Source organism: Trachurus trachurus, assembly GCF_905171665.1.
Source record: "Trachurus trachurus genome assembly, chromosome: 2".
Lineage (NCBI taxonomy): Eukaryota > Metazoa > Chordata > Actinopteri > Carangiformes > Carangidae > Trachurus > Trachurus trachurus.
In genome coordinates, this window is record NC_139914.1 from 2,949,992 (window position 1) to 2,972,704 (window position 22,713).

General features: G+C 46.3%; 1 protein-coding gene across 1 annotated transcript in view; it reads right to left on the reverse strand.

The window, feature by feature from the left end:
* Positions 1 to 2,146: 2,146 nt before the first annotated feature.
* LOC310999635 (ATP-binding cassette sub-family C member 4-like) overlaps positions 2,147 to 22,713 on the reverse strand; it is a 35,745-nt gene continuing 15,178 nt past the window's right edge. Inside the window, exons 19-29 of the mRNA XM_083990153.1 lie at positions 21,225 to 21,304; positions 20,968 to 21,118; positions 20,110 to 20,229; positions 19,895 to 20,005; positions 11,136 to 11,236; positions 10,369 to 10,560; positions 10,096 to 10,251; positions 6,970 to 7,059; positions 6,085 to 6,257; positions 5,908 to 6,013; positions 2,147 to 2,653 (exon numbers count right to left, since the gene is read on the reverse strand). Of these exons, the coding sequence (XP_083846279.1) occupies positions 2,480 to 2,653; positions 5,908 to 6,013; positions 6,085 to 6,257; positions 6,970 to 7,059; positions 10,096 to 10,251; positions 10,369 to 10,560; positions 11,136 to 11,236; positions 19,895 to 20,005; positions 20,110 to 20,229; positions 20,968 to 21,118; positions 21,225 to 21,304 (1,454 nt within the window). The 3' untranslated portion in view covers positions 2,147 to 2,479. The remainder of the gene's footprint in view (positions 2,654 to 5,907; positions 6,014 to 6,084; positions 6,258 to 6,969; positions 7,060 to 10,095; positions 10,252 to 10,368; positions 10,561 to 11,135; positions 11,237 to 19,894; positions 20,006 to 20,109; positions 20,230 to 20,967; positions 21,119 to 21,224; positions 21,305 to 22,713) is intronic.

The window sequence follows — 22,713 nt, forward strand, 5'->3', positions numbered from 1 at the left end:
AAAACAGAATAAAAACAAACAAACACTAAAAACAGAGTTAAAAACAAGAGCAAATAAAAGAAAATAGATAAAGTTTAAAGTTCTTCATAAAACAGAATAAAAACAAACACAGCAAATAAAAGTAAAATAAAAGAAAATAGATAAAGTTTTAAGTTCTCAGCTATAAGCATGAGAAATGTTTTTAACCTAAAGTCTTCTTTTCACAACGTTTTAAAAGTGTCATTGATACAAGTTGCTCTTTTTGTTTGGGATGCCCTGAAGATGTCTTTCATTTGTTTTGGTCTTGCTCTTTTTCTACCAGTTTCTGTCTTTCCATTTACCAAAGTTAGACAATACTACATCATTAAACGTGTTATCCTTTTATCCAAATGGCACATTCATAAATGTAGATACACAAATCAAAATCCCCTTTTTTTCTTACATTTAAGAATGAAGTCAAGAGGTATATTACAGTAAAACTAATAACACAAAAGCTATCAAGACCTTGAGCCTATGTGCTCTCTACAACATCTTTTTATAATGCAATCTGTAAAAAATAATGCAATCTGTAAAAAAAGAAAAAAAGAAAAGCCTTGGTCAGACCTGTTGACATGTTTAATTTACAGGCTGTGACTGATTGACCACCACTCAACATGAGAATTCACACATGAGTCAACATGAGAATTTCTACTGTTTGTCACTTTTGCTGTGTTTGCTTTCTGCTGCTGTGCTGAGCGTCATACGAGTCAGTACAAGTCCCACATCTTCAACTTCCAGATCCAGTGGTGGCCTACAGGATAAACTCCTGACTTTGGCGTTAGAAGTTGCCAGATCAAGACCCGGTGTTGGCACTTTGCTTTTCTCTGGTGGCTTTCCTTTCAATGTGGAACTCAAATACACCAGGAGCCAGTGAAGCAGACAGCTTGGCTGGGTAGTCGAGAGGTTTACACTACTGGTGTTGGAGTTGAAGGTTGTGAGAGGTGAGACTCTCAGGTTGAGTGGTGGTCTAGAGCAGTGGTTCCCAACCTTTTTCTTAAGGGACCCATATTTTTACCATTGAAAACTTTGGTTTGATGAAAAATGAAAACAAGATAAGGAACATCATAACTTCTTTTACATGAAATACTTTATTATATTTGAGTAATTTAATAACAGCATGGAACAAACAATCAGGAGAACCTGTGTATGATTACAACATATTTCTTCAGAACTTGTACTTTTAAAAACATAATTGTGTTTTTAAAAGTACAAGTTCTGAAGAATATGTTGTAATTTTACACAGGTTTTTTCTCATTGTTCCATGCTGTTTTCCAAATTCATTGTGACTGATATTGCCCTGCTGTATATTACGTATTTAATGTTTTAAAACTGTTTCAATCATCTATTGATATAGGCTTATAATTTATTTGTTTATCTATTTAAATACACAAATAAATGTTTAATGTGGCCCTTGAATTTAGTTGATTTTATCACATATATGAATTAAATGCTTAGCCTACTCATTTATTTAACATTTTAATTACATTAAAATTATTAAACCCCTTAAAATCAAGAGGGCTTCGCGACCCCCCCTGGATCTTTGGCGCCCCCCAGGTTGGGAACCACTGGTCTAGAGGATAAGCTCCTGTCTAAGGACTCAGAGGTTGGAGGTTCAAAACCAACTCCAACCAAACCAACTCCTACTGCAGAGTGATTGTTGTATGTTGTTACTTTTTCATGTCATGAGTCAAACTGTTCTTCATCAACATGTTTGTCTTTGTCATTTTGCTCAAAAACAATATTATCAACAATGACGATCAAGTGACAGAAGAAAAGTACAAGACACACATATGTACATGAACAAAGATGCTCCTGAGACTGGATGACAGGAGGACAGCTGCATATACATTTACTATTATTCATTTATTAAAGGCCGCTTCTCGTCAGCACACATAACGGTGTCATATCTTCACTGTCCTATCTAACGGAGTCAAACATGTCCCCCAAAAAACTTTGAAAGAAAAAAAAACAAAACAAGACACTGAGTCAAAATGTAAAACTTTTATTTATAAACCAATGAAATGTGCTTCAGTCCATCTGTGTCTTCTAACTCAACAAATACTATCATCAACTTAACAAAAAAAAACATGGCAAAACATGACAGCTGGTGCCAGAGCAGGCATCGCCACAGACACTGGTTTCATTTGGTCTGCTGTGAAGAAAGACAAAGTCTAACTGAAGCTTTATAACTTGATTGTGGAAGGTTTGGGGGTGTGGACATGTCAACAGGAGTTTTCCTCTGCAATGAAGCAGTCCAATTAGTAGGAAGTAAGTGAATAATAAAGAAAGAAAATGAAGAAAGATAGTATTGAAGTAATAAATAAAGACAGAAAGTAAGTAAGAAGCAGAGGCAAGAGGGAGTAGAGGGGGAATGTACAAAAACAAAACGATGCTTATTGCGAGTTTGACATTAGTTGTAGTCACAGACTACTTACAGGTGCAGTGCTACACAGTAGACAAATCAGTCGCATCCTGCTGCTCTGTCAGGACTGGTGTGGTGCTGCCTGGCCGCCTCCAGCAGGGCTGCTGCCTCGGCCGGGCCCATCTGTTGCACCATCTTGTGGAGGGCGCCGTCTTTGTTCTGCAGAAGGGTGAAGGGGCGGTCTAATTCCTGGATGGTACCACTGTCCAGCACCTGGGAGCAGCAGAAAGAAGCGACAACAAGCATCAAGTTCACCGTTCAATATACAGATGGTAACAGACCAACACACTGAACTAAAGAACTAACACTGAACTATAGTTTGTTCACTTTGTACGTCACAATAAACCGGTATGTTAACCACTCGTTTTTAATATTGCCTTGTTGAGATTTATATTCTAGTAGTAGAGGATCTGTTATCAAATACCTATTAGGATTTTAGTTATATGATACGTTTCACTACACAACACTCACACCCTTCCGTGTTAAGAAGGTCACTGAGTGGTCTTCAGCCTGCTGTAGGAACCATTTTGGCTTTTATTTTGGTGTTTTATTTTGGTAAGCTTCTGTCAAAACAGGAAGTCATGTAACGCACAAGGGGCACAGGGGTTTATTTGAACAATTGGCAATCAGTGCCAGGTATTGCTGATCGAAGCACACAAGTTTTTGACCGTGCTGTGTCATGTCGTGCCTTAAAATAGACATTGGTTTGTTGTTTTATTAAGAAGTTGGATTTTGTGTAGTTTAAGATCATGAATAAAAACATATGTGTTCATCAGTGGAACCTTGTTTGGACATTATACGTTGATCAGCAACCATGACTTTCTTTTTATTTGGGTTTGGGAAGAGGACGGTCACTACATCTGCCATCCCTGAACTAAGATAGGTGTCAGATCCCTTAACAGCAGAATTCAATTCTTAAAAGGTAATAGAAAAAAAGGGAAAAAAATCTAGAGTGCTCAGAAGGTTCAAAACATGTGACGAAGGTGCTCTTTGGTGGAAACATTGGTCAAAAAAGGAAAATCCATGAACATTTTGCCTAGATTACTCTACAAATTTCAAATGATTCCAATCCTACTAAATAATAATACTATTAAGACAGTAAATAGTTGGTTACGAACATTTATCTGGAATCATAAGAGACCTCGACTTAAATTTGTAAAGTTGCAATCACCATCACATCAGGGAGGGTTGGCAGTTCCTAATATTAAATTATATCAGTTAGCCTGCCAATTTCGGTATTTGGTAGACTGGATTCGGAATGACCCGGACTCTGTCTGGATAGATATTGAAGCATTTAATCTGGGCAAGCCACTAGCGCTGACTAGTCTCCCTTTCATTCTGAATCGGAAAGATTCAGAGGTTTCAGATGGTAATTTAATTGTTAAACTCACTTTAAAGGCTTGGGATATGATTAAAAAATGGGAAAAGAGATCTAATGTGCTTTCGCCAATTACCCCGATACTAAGAAATACAGATTTCCCCCCAGGGATGACAGATAATGGGTTTTGTATGTGGGAAAATGCAGGTATCAAAACTTTGAAGGATCTATTTGAAGGTGATAGAATGATGTCATTTGACCAGTTGAGGATGAAATATAATCTACCTCGAACACATTTTTTTAGGTTCCTGCAAGTTAGAAGTTTTGTTCAGAATCGTGCCGGGCATACATTTAATTTGGAAATGTCACCAATTGAACATTTACTTAATAAAATACGCAGTAATCAGTGGCGGCCTTAGACATCCGGGGGCCCGTTTCAATATTTCATATGAGGCCCTACCCTGTTAAACATGAAATTATTTGCCAGCCATGTGCCCATGTGTCGCTGATGCTTTAAACCCTGAAAGGACGCAGTAAACGCACTATCCATGCATCCCAGGTACGCACAACACATTACTGTAAGTGTTAAAATCACTATCAGGGCAAGAAACCAGGACTTAGCAGAAAAACGAGGACTGAAGTTGGTTTTCATCAAAAAGCAAAATCATTATGTACATTTTCAGACAAACTACATGCTTTAACAATATTCTGAATTTAAATTGGCAACAAAAGTAATGAGAACAAAGTGCTCCGCGTTATTTCAGCACCACGACCACGGACAAGGAAGGGACGAGACATGCGGACAGACAGACGTCTACAGGCGCTGATCCTGTCGGTGCTGCGGTGCTGGAGCAGCAGACAGACAGCTGTCTCCTACATTATTACAATCTGTAAATAAGCTGCCAATAATATCACATTTTAGTTGTGCTCTCGCTGTGTTTTATTTCTCTGTTAAGTTAGGACGTACTCATAGATCGCCTTGGAGGCATTTTAACCCGAGGAAAAAAGAAAAGAGGAGGAAAGTGATTGACAGACGTCAATCATCAGGCTACGCAACTGGGCGCACGTCAGGAGAAAAGCAGGAAAAACAAAAGAAACGCTAAGAGAAAAGGAATAAAACTGCGAGAAGGAAAACGAGGGTCTATTGATAGTTTGCGGCCGTTTTCAAAGCCTACGTTGTTATTGATATTTCCTGCCGTGTTATTAATTAGGAGCGATTAGTGCCGTCGCGGTGTGGCACGATACGCACATCAGTGGTTGTAGAGCGGATCCGGGGTCGAGTGTGTGACCGCACGGTGGACAGAGCTGTTGGTGTGTGTGGTGGATGTAGGCCTGTGTGTGTATATAAGGTGAAACGTAACGTGAAAATTATTGTACTGTCTTTTACTTGGTGGCTGGCAGCTGGGGGCCCCCCTGGTGGCTGGGGCCCGTTTCAATTGAAACGGTTGAAACATAGGTAAGGCCGCCTATGGCAGTAATAGGTTTATAGCAAGACACTGCTATGATGCCCTTTATAAGTCCAGTAAAGCAAATGACTCAGCTTTGCAAATGTGGGCCCAAGATCTTGGAGTGGAGATAGATGAAGCTACAGGGATTGGTATATGGGAATGCGCTAGTAATATTTCTATATGTAATAGAGCAAAGGAACTGCAATTCAGGGTGCTACACCGTCTTCAGATATCATCTCAACTTTTACATAAAATGGACCCGAGAAAGTCAGATATGTGTGTTAAGTGTGTTAAGGAGATTGGCAGCTATATACATACTATATGGAGCTGTGACCATATTCAGGATTTTTGGGTAAAAATAGTCTCAAAGCTGAATCTAGTTTTCAATAAAGACATGGATCTGGATCCTTTATGCCTTCTTCTAGGAGCGCCACACCCACAAATCAAGGGGACTAATAGAAGAAAATTGCTGTATATATTAACATACGCTGCACGCAAAAGCATACTGTTAAAATGGATCTCAAATAAGCCACCAACACTCTCAGACTGGCATAAGATCATATTTCCTCCCCTACACATGTCAATGGCACAAAAACTACAACAATTTGTGTAAGAGACTTGTGCAGGATGCGTTTGATCCCTGTGCAGTGGCAGTGATCAGATCTGTTGGTTTTGTGGACGACATCGCTGAGACGACTCACCAGGATGCGGTCGCTGTCGATGATGGTGTTGAGGCGGTGAGCGATGGTGAGCACGGTGCACGCTCTGAACTTGTCCCGGATGGTTTTCTGGATCAGCTCGTCAGTCCTGCACACACACACAGAGTCAGTCAGCAGGAACAGAGACACCACATGGCTCCTGGTTCAGGTCGTCAGTACCTGGGGTCCACGTTGGCCGTGGCCTCGTCGATGACGAGGATGCGGTTCTTCCTCAGGACGGCTCTGGCCAGACACACCAGCTGCCTCTGCCCCACGCTGAAGTTAGAGCCTGACTCGGCCAGAACCGTCTCCAGCTTCCCCGGCAGCTCCTCCACCACCGACTTGAGCTGCACCTGCACACACACACACACAGACACACACACACAGAGGCTCAGCGAGGAGAAGATGAGGAGCTTTATATCAAAAATGAAAACCTATTTCTCTGCCTATTTACGATTCTCAACGATAAACTTTATTGTCCCGTTCAGGGAAATTTGTCTTGGACTCTGTACAGTAGCTGCGCCATAAATGCCTTGATGGCCACAATAACAAAAAACAATACACCTCAGCCATACCAACCCTATTTCACGGCCCTACCGGCAAAGAAAAATAAAATCCTTGAATTTCAGAGCGTTTACTGTAGATTAACTGTATCATCCCACTGTTTTACTGCTCTTTGTCCTCTACTAGGGATGTAACGATATCAAATTCTCACAGTATTACAATACCTCAGTAGCAAGCCCATGATATTTATTGCAGTATCGTAAGGCATCATGATATAAAAATCTCACTATGATAATACCACAGTAGTTCCACAGTACGATATGTATTCCACTATCCATAAGTCACCAACAAGAACATTTTGGTCAAAAATAAAATCTTATCTGCCTTTCTCAATCTCTCCCCTTAATCCTTACAGCACAACTTTTAAGACCCAGATATCAAAATTCAAGACTTTTTCAAGTCTTTTTAAGGTATTATTTCCAAATTCCTAAATTCAATGCTTTTAAGACTTTTAACGACCCCACGGCAACCCTGTCTTCATCACGCTGCCGGGACACCTGCCTCATCCAGAGCTCTCCACAGGTCTTCATCAGAGTGCTGGTCGAACGGGTCCAGGTTCTTCCTCACGGTGTCGGTGAACAGCACCGGGTCCTGAAGCACAGAGGAGGTCAGACACACACACACACGCTGCGTCTCAGTTCAACTCAAAACACAGAAAACATCAGAATTAAAATGGTAAAAAGAGTGGAGAATAATTGTGTCTGTAGCCAACACCACAATAACAAGCTGTCGGCACACACACACACACACAAAAAAAACCCACGACAGAATGTCCTGTGGAAATTTACAAGGGATTGTTGTGTCCTGGTGGTGAAGCGAGGCAGAACCACCGGAGCTGCCATATTTTGTCTATTGGTATGTGTTTGGGAACTATAAAGATAGTGAGCCTGAGAACATTTTCAGTTCTCTCACCCACTGACCGTGTGCTGTTCAGTTGTATGTGTGTGACTCTGTTCATGAATGTTTATTAAAACTCAAGAAAGACAGCCGACGTGTGAAGCTTTTCTTTTTAATACTTCACTTCTTTGCCACCACAAGACGTATCACAAACATTAACGGTGGTCGATATGGTGACAGGAAAGAGGAGAGGAGCTTTCCTAAATTTGAGTGTCTGATATCTGCGACCTGAAGGTATTGGTTGAGTGGGTGTGTAGAGATAGCTAAACGTCTTATGGATCTATTGTTCAGTTCTGTGAGGTTAGGTGAGGGAAGACCTAAGATTTTGGAGGCAAGGTGCGTGACGCGTGTTCATTTGGTCCGGTGATGGTGACTGAAAGCATGGTGTAGAAGCATAAGCACAGATAATATACAAAGTCAAGAATAATTTACTCCCTAATAATATTCAAAAAATGTTCAAGGAAAGAGAGAGGAGATATGAACTAAGAGGGAAACTTAAAGGTCCCATATTATGCTGTTTTTCAACTATTTCACGTGGTTCTAAGTTGTCCAAACATATAGTATTCCTAGTGTATTGTCCCCAAATCAATCTGCAGCTCTACATCTCAGTAATCTAAAAGTGGCTCTCCAGAGCTCTCCTGCGAACGAGCCGTTTCTGTGTCTGCACCTTGAAATGCAAATAAGATGTGTAAACCACGTCCACTCCACAGCTGTCATGGGGAGAGGGTGTGGTTTTCACTACAAGTACATGTGCCAGTGTTGACATTTGGACAGGGGTCGGGCATTGATTTCCGAAAAAAAATAAAAATAAAAATAATTCTGAGACTTTTTTTTACTGTGGCAGAGGAGAAACATGGAGAGACTCCTACTACCATCAGAAAGTTCTGTGTGAAACTGTCAAATAAAAAAAACAAGTGAAACTGAGGAGCGCAGCACAAACTGTGCACTGTTGTATGGACTGATGAGAAGTTACCGGAGAATATTGACGTGGTTTTGCGCCGGGAGAGGAGACTTCCTCGTTCAGATCTCTCATTCCGTGATGAGGACCGCTGCGCTGATGAGAAGCGGTATCATTCCAATATTCTCTGATCCGCGATTTCATTTTTAATGACAGGCAGCTGTTTTTCAGTCAATGATTCAAAAGGATCATCTGGCGGCCGCGGTACCGACTTCTCCTCCCGTATCTACCGCTTCATGTCAAATGACGGACGGGGAGAGAGAGAGCGTGCGTGTGTGGATTGGGGGGTGGGGGGGTCGCGACTGTCGCTGTTACGGAAATGTCTCAGCGGGCGGAGCTCACGTTTCTCCAGACTGGCCCAGGGGGAGTATAAGGAAGTACCGGGAGGTGGAGTCACTTGAGTTCAGCGCATCCTGACATCAAGTCTGCCAGCACTTCCAATTCGCCCGTTTGGAGACACGATCTCAAAAAAGTGTAGAAATCAATGAAGGGAGTGAACAGACTTTTTTCACCTCCAGGCGTCATAGAAAGGCCACGGGAACACATAGGACCACTACAAAACCTGTAGAAAGTGGATTTTGCATAATATGGGCCCTTTAACTTAAAACAACCAAGAATAAATACTACATTAAAGAGCATGTGTATTTCTGTGGTGGGAGTAAAACTGTGGAATATCTTGTCAGAGGATCTCAAACAATGCAAAAACATAACACAATTTAAAAATAGATTAAAACATAGTATGATAGAAAGCTATAAACAGGATTGAATAATTGGGTGTTGACTGCAACTGTAATGCTGTTAAATTGTCAATTTCTTTTATTTTACACACTTACTACACTTGTTAATTATTGGATAATTATTTCTTTCTATGACTCTGATTGCAACTATAATACTGTTTAAAGCAGAAGTAAGCGATCCGGTCGTTTTGGCTAATGCTGCGTTCCAGGCCGGCTTTTGAAACCGTAAATTACAGCTTCAAGTCACAACTTACGACTTTGTAGCGTTTCAGGCAACCCACTTGTGTTTTTCCGACCTGTTTTACCTGTAAAAGTCACTATAACGGCCACTCGTAACTTCCGACCCGTGAACTCGTACCGGATTGAACTGGTATGACTTCACAGGTCGGAAAAACACGAGTTACGAGTTTCCTTGAATGCACCATAACAGTCCTCGTCCCTACGTCACCACATTCACGGCGTTCCTTGGCTGCACACACAGCCCTGCATGCCGTTCTCTCTCCTCATTGGATAAAAACTGTAGGATACGATAAATGTTTTCTCCTCGGCTCAGAGCAGAGCAGAGTAACTGACAGACCCGTGTTTCGGTCCAAACACTCTATGTAAGTGATTGCTGTCGGAAGATATAACTATTTAAGACTTATATTAACACAAATATATCACTTACTTCTGCTTTAATTATCTATTTATTTTATTTTTGGCTACATTTGTTAATTACTGGATACTTGTTTCTTTCTGTGACTCTGAAATCATGAAGAGCTCTAATGGATTTAATGGAAAATTGAATTAAAGGGTAGGCATCTATAAGCTAGATAGCTTCAGCCTGCACCTTTTCGATCTATTTATGAACTAGTTGAACGAATGATGGTATTATGGAAGGTTGACGGACAGTGATTGATGCTCAACTGTAAATCATTTTGTGTTAAAGATCGAATAAACTACTACTACTATAATGCAGCAGTAGAGAAGGATTGGGTGAAGAACAAAAAAAAAAAGCCTGGGTCGGGTCTCGGGTGATACACGTCACATATCTACCTGAGGGATGATGGACATCTTCTGGCGCAGGTCGTGGAGGCCGATCTCTGAGGTCAGGACGCCGTCGATGCGGATCTCTCCCTGAGGCTCCGCCAGGCGGAACAGAGCCGAGACCAGGGAGCTTTTCCCCGCTCCCGTTCTCCCCACGATCCCGACCTGTTGGTGGAGGAACACAACACAACACACAACACACACACACAAGAGTTCAGTCATCACCTCCCGCCAGACAAAACCCCACAGCTCTGCGCTCGCCGCCGGCCCGACGCTCCTCACCTTCTCGTGGGGACGGAAGGTGGCGCTGACGTCTCTGAGCACCAGCGGTCCGTCGTCGCTGTAGGAGAAGTTCACCCTGTCGTAGGACACCAGCCCTCGGCTCGGCCAATCGGGAGACGGCCGCGTCTGGGTTTCCCACGGCGCTTCGCTCTTCAGCTCCGTGTACTCCACCACCCGCTCCACGGAGGTCATCTGAGGAGACAGCAGCGTCCGTGACTTCGTGACTTCTCAGACTGAACAGACTGAGTATAGAGAGCCTCAGCGGAAGCAGGAAGTAACGTCGCCATGGGACCTCAACTCGGAAAAAGTCTCCATGTAAGTGAACGGGAGTCAAAGTTTTATTTCGTGATCCGATTGAATTGTGTCATGGGAAAAAAATATGACCTCTACCTGTTTAAAACATCACGTTTCATGAAGACAAATCAGCAGTTTAGATAGATAGATAGATAGATAGATAGATAGATAGATAGATAGATAGATAGATAGATAGATAGATAGATAGATAGATAGATAGATAGATAGATAGATAGATAGATAGATAGATAGAAACAAACTGCTGATTTGTCTTCATGAAACGTGATGTTTTAAACAGGTAGAGGTCATATTTTTTTCCCATGGCACAATTCAATCGGATCACGAAATAAAACTTTGACTCCCGTTCACTTACATGGAGACTTTTTCCGAGTTGAGTTCCCATGGCGACCGTTACTTCCTGCTTCTGCTGAGGCTCTCTATTTGACAGCAGGTCGGGGGGCTCGGCTTCTCACCATGTTCTCCACCTCGGCGCTCTGCCGCACAGTCCACTGGAAGTTTCCTATCAGTGTCACAGCGTAGGTCAGCACCAGGCCCACCGCTCCGGCATCGAGTCCTGACACACACAAACACACAGACACACACACAGCGCTGCTTTTACCACAACGACTCCTTTCCCCAACATCCTCAGTGATAAACTCAGCCTCAATCAACAGAAAGGCTCAGAAATATCCTTAACCCTCCTGTTGTCCTCCTGGGTCAAGGAAGAAAGGAAGTAAGGAAGGACGGAGAGAAAGGAGGAAGGAAGGAAGGACAAAGGGAAAGATGGGAGGACAGTAGGAAGGGAAAAAGGAAGGAAAGATAGAAGGAAGGAGGGAACAGATTGGGTCAATTGAGTCAAAAAGGAAGGAAGAAGTAACGACGAAGTGAAGGAAGGAAGGATGGGAGGGAAAAAGGATTGTGGAAAGAAGGAAAGGAAAAGGAAGGAAAGAAAGATGGAGGGATGGAACAGAATGTCCAAGGAAGGAAGAAGAAGGAAGGAAGAAAGGAGGTAAGAAGGAAGGAAGCAAGGAAAGAAGGAAGGGCAAAAGGATTGTGGAAAGAAGGAAGAGAGAAAGGAAGTAAAGAAGGAAGGATAGAGGAACAGGAACATCAACATCATCACCACCGATCATTAGCGGTGGATGTTGGCCCTCATTTTGCAGCTAAAGAAGGAAAATTAATTTCCAGATCGGCGTCTTAACCAGAGTAGTTAAATAAAACTAGCAGTGAAAAAATAATTTAGTCAACTGAAATAAAAATGACAATCTTAGTTTTAGTTTCCTTAGAGATGTCTAAAGTTGCAGGAAGAAAACGCCACAGCTCAATATTGGACGACTTTGAGTAAGTGTAGTGGAGACACTAGGTGTATGCAGCTGGCACAGGGGTTATCACTGAGTTCACTTCGGTGTGTCGGCCAGAACACCACTTTAAGCCGAATCTTCAGAGACTGAATAAAGAGGAGGCCACTGACTGTTTCTGATCCTGTTTATTTCTCTTCTTACAGGCGATTGTTCTGTGGTTCTAAACATAAAATGACAAATAAATGAATGAGTAAATAATCATCAATAAATCAAACCACTTAGCTCGGATTCAGTAGCACTTAGCACTGACACAATTAAAGCTAGGTAAATAGCTTAGCTAACCAGAACTATCAGAGAAACATAATATGAACACAGTCATAAATCCCTCTTATAATTAACACAGTACACTGCGCAACAGCGCGCTGAATAACCAGCATGATAACGATCAATATAAACACGGGCATATCACGTGACACTCGTTACACTCGCTCGTTAATTAAGCTAGCGGACATTAGCGTCCACAACGGCCATAGCATGGCGAGTGCTACAATCACAACATACAGCTCAAATGTTCACAAATGCACTAGCATACATCCAACACTCTCATAACCCATCCAGACATACTTACATGCTTCATTCACGCACAGACAGTCGCCATAGCACGAACAGGTGGCCCGACAGTTACTCCTCACTCCTCACTCACTGCAGCCAGAAAACACCGTCACATGAACGAGTGCGGCCAATTACGTCATAATACCAGCAGGGGGCTCCTCTCGCACATCAACCATCTAGCGCTCTAACACATCATAACAACAACAAATACACAGTAACTTTGTGGCCTTTTCTACAGCCGCCCCCAAATGTACATAATACATTTGCTCATCAATAAAGGCAACAAAGTCTATGGCTAGGCCGTGGCCATAGGAGTAGAATTGTCCTCGTCTTCTCCAGACGGAAGTGCAGGGAGAACAACCAGCCTAGCAACCGGCCGGGTGTAAACCCTTTCTCTCACTTTCACATCCGCTGACCGAATGTGACCATCGGGGCTCGGATGAGTCTTGATCACTCTCCCTATGGGCCATAGGGCTCTGGGAAGGTGTGGATCAGCGATCATCACCACAGAGTCTTGAACAATGTCAGCTGGTGACGCCTGCCACTTCTGGCGGCCTTGAAGACTCGGCACGTAGAGTCGGATGAAACGGGCCCAGAAGTGATCCGCCAGAACTTGCGAGTGCTTCCAACGGCGGCGACTGATGAGCTCGTTCTCTGGGTAGACGACTTGAGGCAACGACCCATCCGGCCGCCCCATCAGAAGAACATTAGGAGTCACTGGGTCCGGGTCACTGGCATCGGAAGACACATATCCCAGGGGCTTGCTGTTGAGGATCCCCTCCACCTCCGTGAGCACTGTGTGAAGAACTTCTTCCGTGACTGGTTGAGCTCCCACGGTGACGTAGAGTGCACTCTTAACGGAGCGTATCTCCCGCTCCCACACCCCTCCGAAGTGGGGGGCTGCGGGGGGATTAAAGTGGAAGGCGATCTTCTGTGGTGCAAGGTGCTCCTTCAATGCAGGAGAGATCCCAGCGAAGGCCTCCCGGAGCTCCCTCTCTCCTCCCTTGAAGTTTGTCCCCTGATCGGAGAACAGCTCTGCAGGTGTTCCTCTGCGGGCGATGAACCGACGAAGGGCCATCAAGAAGGCGTCCGTATCAATGGCGGTCAGGAGGTCCAGGTGTACTGCCCTGGTGGTAAGGCACTTGAAGATGATTCCCCATCTCTTCTCCCGCCGCCGGCCTACCTTGACTTCGAAGGGCCCGAAGCAGTCCCTGTAGAATAGAAAGCAGGCTTGAAGAGCCGCAAACGGGCTGATGGAAGGTCTGCCATCTTTGGTACGGCTGGTTTGGCTCTCCAGCGGCGACAGTCTGCGCAGCCGTACTGGTGCCGCCGAACCGCCTCACGCCCTCGCAGAATCCAGAATGAGCGCCGAAGCTCTGCAAACACCCGCTCTGGACCTGGGTGATGGAGTTGAATGTCAACATCTTGAATCAGGAGCTTAGTAGCTGGATGGCTTGGGTCTAGGATGAGTGGATGAATAGCGGTCGGCTCCAGGTCCTCCGATCTACGGAGACGTCCTCCAACACAGATGAGCTCTCCACTCTCATCCAGCTCAGGCGATAGAGTGAGAAGTCGGCTGCTTCTTAAGACCGGCTTCCCTACCTTCAGCAAGCTGTACTCTTGTGGGAAACTATCCTTCTGGGCTCTACGGAGGATCAACCGCTCAGCCTGGCGATAATCTTCGGCAGTAGGACCACCTTTGGAGTCGGCCGCCCCATGAAGCTCCCGCGCTGTCGCCTCCAGCAGCTCCTTCCAGGAACTGTATTGGCTCAGGTCTGGAGCAGGCTGACTCGAGGCAACTGTAGTGACCCCACAGAAGGCAGATTTGCGCAGCTCTGATGCATCGTGGGCTTGGTCAACTGAGGGGTCCTCTGGCCATGAATCAGGACCCTGCAGGAGAAAGGAGGGTCCCTGACTCCATCTGTTGGGCTCAACCAGCTCTCTCAATCCTTTCCCTCGGGTCACATCATCAGCAGGGTTCCTGGCTGAGTCGACATATCTCCAAACCTGTCCGTCGGTCAACTCCTGAATCTCTGCCACGCGGGTGCCGACAAAGACCTTGAATCGGCAGGATTCGGACCTCAACCAGGTCAGCACCGTCGTCGAGTCTGACCACAGGATCATCTGGTCGATGCTGAGCGTGAGTTCTCTTCTTAGAACCTGTGCGAGCTGTGCCCCGGTAAGGGCAGCACAAAGTTCTAATCGGGGAATGGAGTGGGACCGCTTGGGAGCGACTCTGGAGCGAGCCATCAGGAAGGAGAGATGCACTCCGCCGTGCCTGTCAGTGGACCGGAGGTATGCGACTGAGCCATACGCTTCTTCAGAGGCGTCGCAAAATATGTGTACCTCTCTGTGAAGACTGCAGAGGTCCACTTCCTTAGGCAAGTATGGTCGGGGGAGGGTGACCTGTGGTAGGACGCTCAGTTCTTCCTCCCAGGCTTTCCACTTCTGCAAAAGCTCCTGGGGAAGCAGCGGGTCGTCCCAGCCCCGGTGCTTATCCCAAAGGTGCCGGACCAGTACCTTAGCCCGGGTGGTGTAGGGCAGGATGAACCCCAGCGGGTCATACTGACTCGCAAGAACCTTGTATATGTTGCGCATTGTGGGGACACCATAATCAACTTGGCGGTGCTTGTAGCCGAGGACGTCAGTGTGGAAAAGCCAGCTCAGCCCTAGCGTGGACTCCGGAGTGTCCGTCTTGTCCTGTGCTAGCCATAGCTCCACGCTAGGCGAGCGGCTTTCTTCAGGCAGGTGACCTATGACCCCTGGTTCATTGCTGGCCCATTGACGTAGCTCGAACCCAGCAGATGCCAAGAGGGTTCGCAACTTGTCAACCAGGTGCCTTGCTTCAGCGATGGTGGGCACGCTCTGGAGACAATTGTCCACATAGAAACATTTCTCGACAGAGATCCTCACATCTTCGTCTGGCTGGCTGTGGTCGTTGACGTGGCGCTGTAAGGCAAACGTGGCGCAGCACGGGCTACACGTCGTTCCGAACGGTAGTACCTGCCACTCATACACCGCAGGAGGCTCCTCTTGACTGATGTCACGCCAGACAAAGCGGAGGAGGGCACGGTCTTCTGAGAGGAGACGAACCTGATGGAACATGCCCTTGATGTCTCCACTAATTGCTACTGCATGTTCTCGGAAGCGTAGCAGGACTCCCAGAAGTGAGGCTCCCAAAGTCGGCCCAGGCAACAGGTAATCGTTGAGGCTCTGTCCGCGGTACTGGTGGGAACAGTTGAAGACCAGTCTGTTCTTGCCATTATGGCTGACCATATGGTGGGGGATATACCAAGCCTCTCGACCTTCCTCAGCTGGTGCTTCAGGACCACATTTGATGACGGAGCCTGCTTTAATCAGTTTCTCCATCTCCACTTTGTAGGCAGCAGCTTGTGCAGGATCTTTGGCCAGTCGCCGTTCCACGCCCCGCAGAGTGGGCATGACCGCTTCTTTGGTAGACTGGAGGAGAGGCATGTCCCTCCGGCGCAGCAGGGGGGTGGCATAACGGAGTATGTCGTCGACCTCTACTCTGGTGGTCTTGGTCTCCAGGATGCTGATGGCCTCCTGGTCTTGCTTTGAACGAGTGACGAGCTTCTCGCTCCTGAATGGGACGGTATCGACCTGCCATAGTCTCTCAACATGCCTCATCAACTCACTTTCTTGGGGGGCTACTGTCGTGAAGAAGCACTGCTGTGGTTGAGCGAGGTGGCGGACTACACTAGCAGGGCCCTGTAGGGTCCAACCCAGCTTCGTGTGGATGGCAGCAGGTCCTCCTGGAGGTCCCAACCTGACGGGTTCGACAGGGGTGATGAGGTGGGGATGATCACTCCCGATGAGCAGCGTAGGTTTCACGTTCATGAGGGTCCATATAGGAAGGCCAACGAGGTGCTTGTAAGTCTTCCTGAGCTGCTTCATGGGGTAGGTATGATCAGCCAGTCCGATGCGGGCGGTGGTGAATGCACCTGTAATCTTGAACTTGACCTTTGGCCTTGCAGGGGAAGAAATGGAGAACGACACTGATGCACCCTGGAGCGTCTGGACCTCTTGTCTGATGGTGCGTAGCGGTAAGTCCTCAGGGGATCCTTGAACTCCCAACTTCTCTGCAGCATCTGGCAGCAGCATGGTTCTCTCAGAACCGTCATCCAATATGGCGTAGGTGTGGAGTGTTCGGCGACCATAGTGAATGCAGACTCTCACGACTTTCAGCAGGACTCGGCTACCTTCTGCGGGTCGGTCCAGATACAGCACCTCTGTTGTGGCTCTCGTAGCATGGCTCGCTACCTCTGGTGCTGCTGTCGACGCCTTAGGTGGCTTCACGTTGACCTCATGCAGCACCTGCAGGTGTTTTCCCTGGCAGAGGCTACATGGCTTCTTCAGGTTGCACTGTGCAGCTTGATGTGACCGTGCACAGCGCCAGCACCTCTTGTTGCTCTTTATCCACTCTGTCAGCTGGTCCTTGGTCAGCCTGGAAACTGCTGAACACTGGCTGAGATAGTGCTCCTCATTATTGCAGAATGGACAGTAAGGCTTACTCTTGTTTCCTTTAAAGGAGCTGCCTGGGGTTTGAACCGCTGGTTTCTTCTCTGCGTTCCCACCATGGAGGACAGTAGTGGGCCGATAACTCTGACGACCATCCGGTCGGGGCACTGGCCTCTCCCTAGCCCCTCTCGCTGCTAACTGTCCTTCAGAGTCCTGACACCAGGACTCATACTTCAGCCACTCTGACAGATCAGGTAAGGTGTGAGTCCGCGAGCCTCGATGGAACATGCAGCGACGAAACTCAGCTCTCTGCTCAGGTGGTAACTTACTCAGCAGGCGAGCAACATGTGAGCCACACTGTAACTCTGCTTCTCCTTCAGAGCCTAATGTCCTCAACATCCCGACCAGCGACTGTACTTGGAGTGCAAACTTCTCGAACGCAGCAACATCTCCCCGCCTGATATCTGGTGAGTCCAACACAGCAGCAATACGCCTCAACGCGATCTGATGTGGTTGGCCGAATTTATCATTCAGTGCAGCCATCGTGTCGGAGAAGGGCGTTGGAGAGTTGAGGTAAGCGTCTGCTATCAACCGGGCCTCTTCTAGTTGCAGGTGATCGACCAGTACCTGATACTTAAACAGTTCTGAGGCGCCCGGGGGTAACAGGTTCTCTAATGAGAGCTTAAGACGAGCAAACTCACTTGGGTCACGATGAGAGAAGTTGCGAATGGTTGGGCGGGGTCCATAGTAGCTGGACTCAGGAACGTGGGAGGTCCTGACTGGAGGCAATGGTTGTGGCTGCATCCATGATCCACCAGGAAGCTGCTGGGAGTTGCGTCCCGGCTCACTCTTGACAGCACCGTACACTGCAGAATACTTGGGCTCAGCTGGAGGCAAACTAGACAGCGGTGGGGGATGAACTGGCTTAAACCAGGGACGGGGAGAGTAGGCAGGGTTGTCAGGCGGTCTTGTAGCAGGAGCGATGCCATATGTTGACCACTGAGCCTGGAGCAGGCTCTCAGGCGGCTTAGTGGGGGGCGATAAAGCCTCTTCTTTGATGTATGGAAGCTCAACGGTTGTCTGAACACTGTGATGTGGTGGCGGCGGGGGTGGCAAGTCAGCAGGTAACTGTCCCGTCGTCACTGAATCTGGCCACGGTGGTGGTGCAGGCCACTCATCCTCTTCAGCAGGTGGCGCAGGTGCAGCAGGTGTAGCTGGTGGCGGTGGCCACGTGGGTTCAGGCTGATACATATGAGGAGAAGAGGGGCTTTGTAGATTCTGAACAGCGTCCACTAACTGTCTCATCTCGGTTCGCAGTGCTCTGAGCTCCACCAGATCTGCTGACATGCGACGCTGGCTCTGCTGGAAGAGGTGTCTCTCTTGACATATGTCCTCTAATTCTACCTTCAGATCCTCTGGTGGGTGTCTGGGACGCAGCACTGGATATAGAAGAGGAGAGCGCTCATGGAACAGTTCCCCCAGCTCCCTCTCTGGTGACTGCAGGGGGGCTAGCTGATACTCTGTGATGTGCTGGGGGTCCTCAGCACCGTAGCACAAGTCCATCTCTTGAAGAACAGCATCCCGCCTCTGCCTGTGGCTCCGAGGGGGGGAACCATGGTCTCGGGTGAGGGGGGTCATCCTGGCCCTTCCCTCCTGATGATGAGCCTCTGCGTCCTCTCTGTATCTCTGGCTCATGTAGCCCAGATGATCCACATCATAGTCTGCGTAGTGGGCTGGGGGACGACGATGTCGTTTGGGGCGTGCACCACGAGCCTCATACTCTGAAGACTGATCCATCTCTGATGTGAACTCTGTGATCCGGCTCGAAGGACCATTAAATGTAGTGGAGACACTAGGTGTATGCAGCTGGCACAGGGGTTATCACTGAGTTCACTTCGGTGTGTCGGCCAGAACACCACTTTAAGCCGAATCTTCAGAGACTGAATAAAGAGGAGGCCACTGACTGTTTCTGATCCTGTTTATTTCTCTTCTTACAGGCGATTGTTCTGTGGTTCTAAACATAAAATGACAAATAAATGAATGAGTAAATAATCATCAATAAATCAAACCACTTAGCTCGGATTCAGTAGCACTTAGCACTGACACAATTAAAGCTAGGTAAATAGCTTAGCTAACCAGAACTATCAGAGAAACATAATATGAACACAGTCATAAATCCCTCTTATAATTAACACAGTACTCTGCGCAACAGCGCGCTGAATAACCAGCATGATAACGATCAATATAAACACGGGCATATCACGTGACACTCGTTACACTCGCTCGTTAATTAAGCTAGCGGACATTAGCGTCCACAACGGCCATAGCATGGCGAGTGCTACAATCACAACATACAGCTCAAATGTTCACAAATGCACTAGCATACATCCAACACTCTCATAACCCATCCAGACATACTTACATGCTTCATTCACGCACAGACAGTCGCCATAGCACGAACAGGTGGCCCGACAGTTACTCCTCACTCCTCACTCACTGCAGCCAGAAAACACCGTCACATGAACGAGTGCGGCCAATTACGTCATAATACCAGCAGGGGGCTCCTCTCGCACATCAACCATCTAGCGCTCTAACACATCATAACAACAACAAATACACAGTAACTTTGTGGCCTTTTCTACAGTAAGAGTTAATGTAACGTGATGAGTAACGACTGTCGGGAACATTTATGGGATGCAACTAAAAAGGGAAAAATCCCACAAATTTGGAAGTTCAAACTAAGACTAAATAAAAACTAAAAAACTAAATAAAACTAAAAACTACTTCTACATCCTGGTGAAGCCTTGTGCTCTGGGACCAGAAATAACAAAGCTCCTCACCGTCTCTGAGTAAGATGCAGCCAAACGTCGTTAAGGTGATGAACACGGAGCAAATGCTGTCGAGGCGAAGTGCAAACCAGCGGGACGTCATCAGGAACAGGAACCAGGCCTCTGAGAGCAGAAAGACACAGAGAGACAGAGAGAGAGTTGACTTTAGCAAAGGCTGCAGCTCAGCTCTGGACGTCCAAACAGCAGCTGAGAGAGCGGAGGAGAACCTGAGTGCCGGTCCTGGTGAGCATCGAAGTCTTTCTTCAACCTCTCCTCGGCTCTGAAGGCTCGGATGGTCCACAGGCCCTGAAGGGACGAAGACAGGTGGGAGAAGACGGGACTCCGAGCTGCAGGGACACGAGACGGACACAGTTTTTTTAAATATTCAAACCCGTTTAGCGGACGTTAAAGGGATAGTAGCATTTTTTTAAAGTGGGGTTGTATGATCTACAAATAGCCCCTAAGTACTTTAATTGCAGTAGAAGACTCTCTGCACTCCTCCCGTTAGCAACGCCAGCCCATAGCCCTGCCCAGAGATTTACAACATACAGTGTTGTGAACAGACCCAAAGAAACGGCCTATTTTCACGGCCTAAAAGAGGTTTTACCTGAAAAAAAAACACAGTTCCATTGTTCGCTATAATATAATTTTTTCCAGCCCTTCAAAGTGCAGGAAAAACACAGTTTTTATTTGGACCTAACCAACTCACGTATCCCTCCACCCAGGGTTAGCACCCGCCGATCAGCAGTTGGTTAGCTCCAAATAAAAACGGTGTTTTTCCTGCACTTTGAGGGGCTGGAAAAAATTATATTATAGCCAACAATGGAACTGTGTTTTTTTTTTCAGGTAAAACCTCTTTTAGGCCACGAAAATAGGCCGTTTCTTTGGGTCTGTTCACAACACTGTATGTTGTAAATCTCTGGGCAGGGCTATGGGCTGCCGTTGCTAACGGGAGGAGTGCAGAGAGTCTGCTACTGCAATTAAAGTACTTAGGGACTATTTGTAGATCATACAACCCCACTTTAAAAAAATGCTACTATCTGTTTAAACATTGTCGCCCTTTTCACGACGATGAATCCACGTACTGGTCGACTCCAGACGTTTGACATCTCGCGACGTGCTGAGGTAGAAGCGTCTCAAGTACAAGAAGAGTAAAAGCAGCGGGACGAGGGGGATGAGCATCAGAGGGATGACCGAGGCCGCCACCGCCACCACGCCCAGGTTCTGTAGAAATAACTAACACACAGGAAAGCACACTGTGAAAAACAAAAACAAAAAACGTCTGAAAGCAGAGAATAAATTAGGTAAAATGCCAAAAAAATAAAAATAAAAAATGTCTGACTTGGTAGAAGTCCACGAAGGTGATGGGCAGCATAGAGTCCATCTGACCGATGTCTTTGGAAAACCTGTTGAGGATTCTTCCTGCAGAGCAAAAGCAAGTGAGTCCAACACACAGCAGCCTCCGGCATCTGTACAAATATCCACCAGTTCATAAAAAGTCCAGTCAGTCCAAACAAATCCCGTCATTCCTGTCTCCTTTCCTGTCCTACACAAGGTCGGACATGCTTTCATTTTCTCCTCCTGTCTCCACTGCTGCTGTTAACGCATCAGTGGATGATGCGTCCACTGATGACAGCTGCTGATAACCAGCAGCATGTGATATGAACACCACACGCTGCATTACCTTTCCAAGCGTACTCACCTCAAAGAAATGTATCCTCTTTCTTCCTGTAAAAGGGATAGTTCAACATTTTGGCAAATTGGCCCATTGCTATAATCCCTATAGTCATAGCAGTAGGTTCGTTACCTACTGCTATGACTGCTATGACTGCTCCTGACACTGCTGTTTCTAGATTTAAAGAGCTTATTCCAGCAGAGCTTGGTGCCACATCCTGTAACCATATTATGGGCAGTTATGCTGATTTCACCCCCACACAGGTGGACTATCTTGTGGATAGCACTGCAGCAGCACTCCTTGGGACACTTGATGCTGTAGCTCCCCTGAAAAAGAAAGTTATCAATCAGAAAAGAATAGCTCCCTGGTACAGCCCAAATCTGCGCGCTCTGAAACAGAAGACCAGACAGCTGGAAAGGAAAACACATTCCAGCCAACATGAGGAAGACCGTCAAGCCTGGAAGGATAGTTTATTAATATATAAAAAAGAACTCCGTAATGCTAGAAGCAATTACTATTCATCTTTAATAGAAAAGAATAAGAACAACCCCAGGTTCCTTTTCAACACTGTGGCCAGGCTAACCAAGAACCATAGTGTCGTTGAGCCATCCATCCCTCCAACTCTCAGCAGTAACGACTTCCTAACTTTCTTTACCGAAAAGATAGTTAATATTAGAACGAAAATTGCTAGTAATGGACCACAGATTACGGTACCTATAGAAGCACCTCCCAGACTTGGTACACACTTGGACAGCTTCTCTCCCATCGACCTGTCAGACTTCTGCAATTACTTCTTCCAAGTCAGCCACATGTCTGCTGGATCCAGTCCCGACAAGACTACTTAAGGATGTCTTTCCCTTAATTAACATTTCTTTTCTGAACCAAATCAATCTTTCCTTAGCCACAGGCTACGTGCCACAGGCCTTCAAGGTGGCTGTCATTAACCCCTTACTTAAAAAACCTTCTCTTGACCCAGATGTCCTCGCCAACTATCGGCCTATATCCAACCTTCCTTACATCTCTAAGATCCTTGAGAAGATTGTCCTGGAGCAGCTACATGAACATCTGCACAGCAACGAGCTCTTTGAAGCTTTCCAATCTGGATTCAGAGAACACCATAGCACTGAAACAGCACTTGTCAAAGTCTCTAATGATC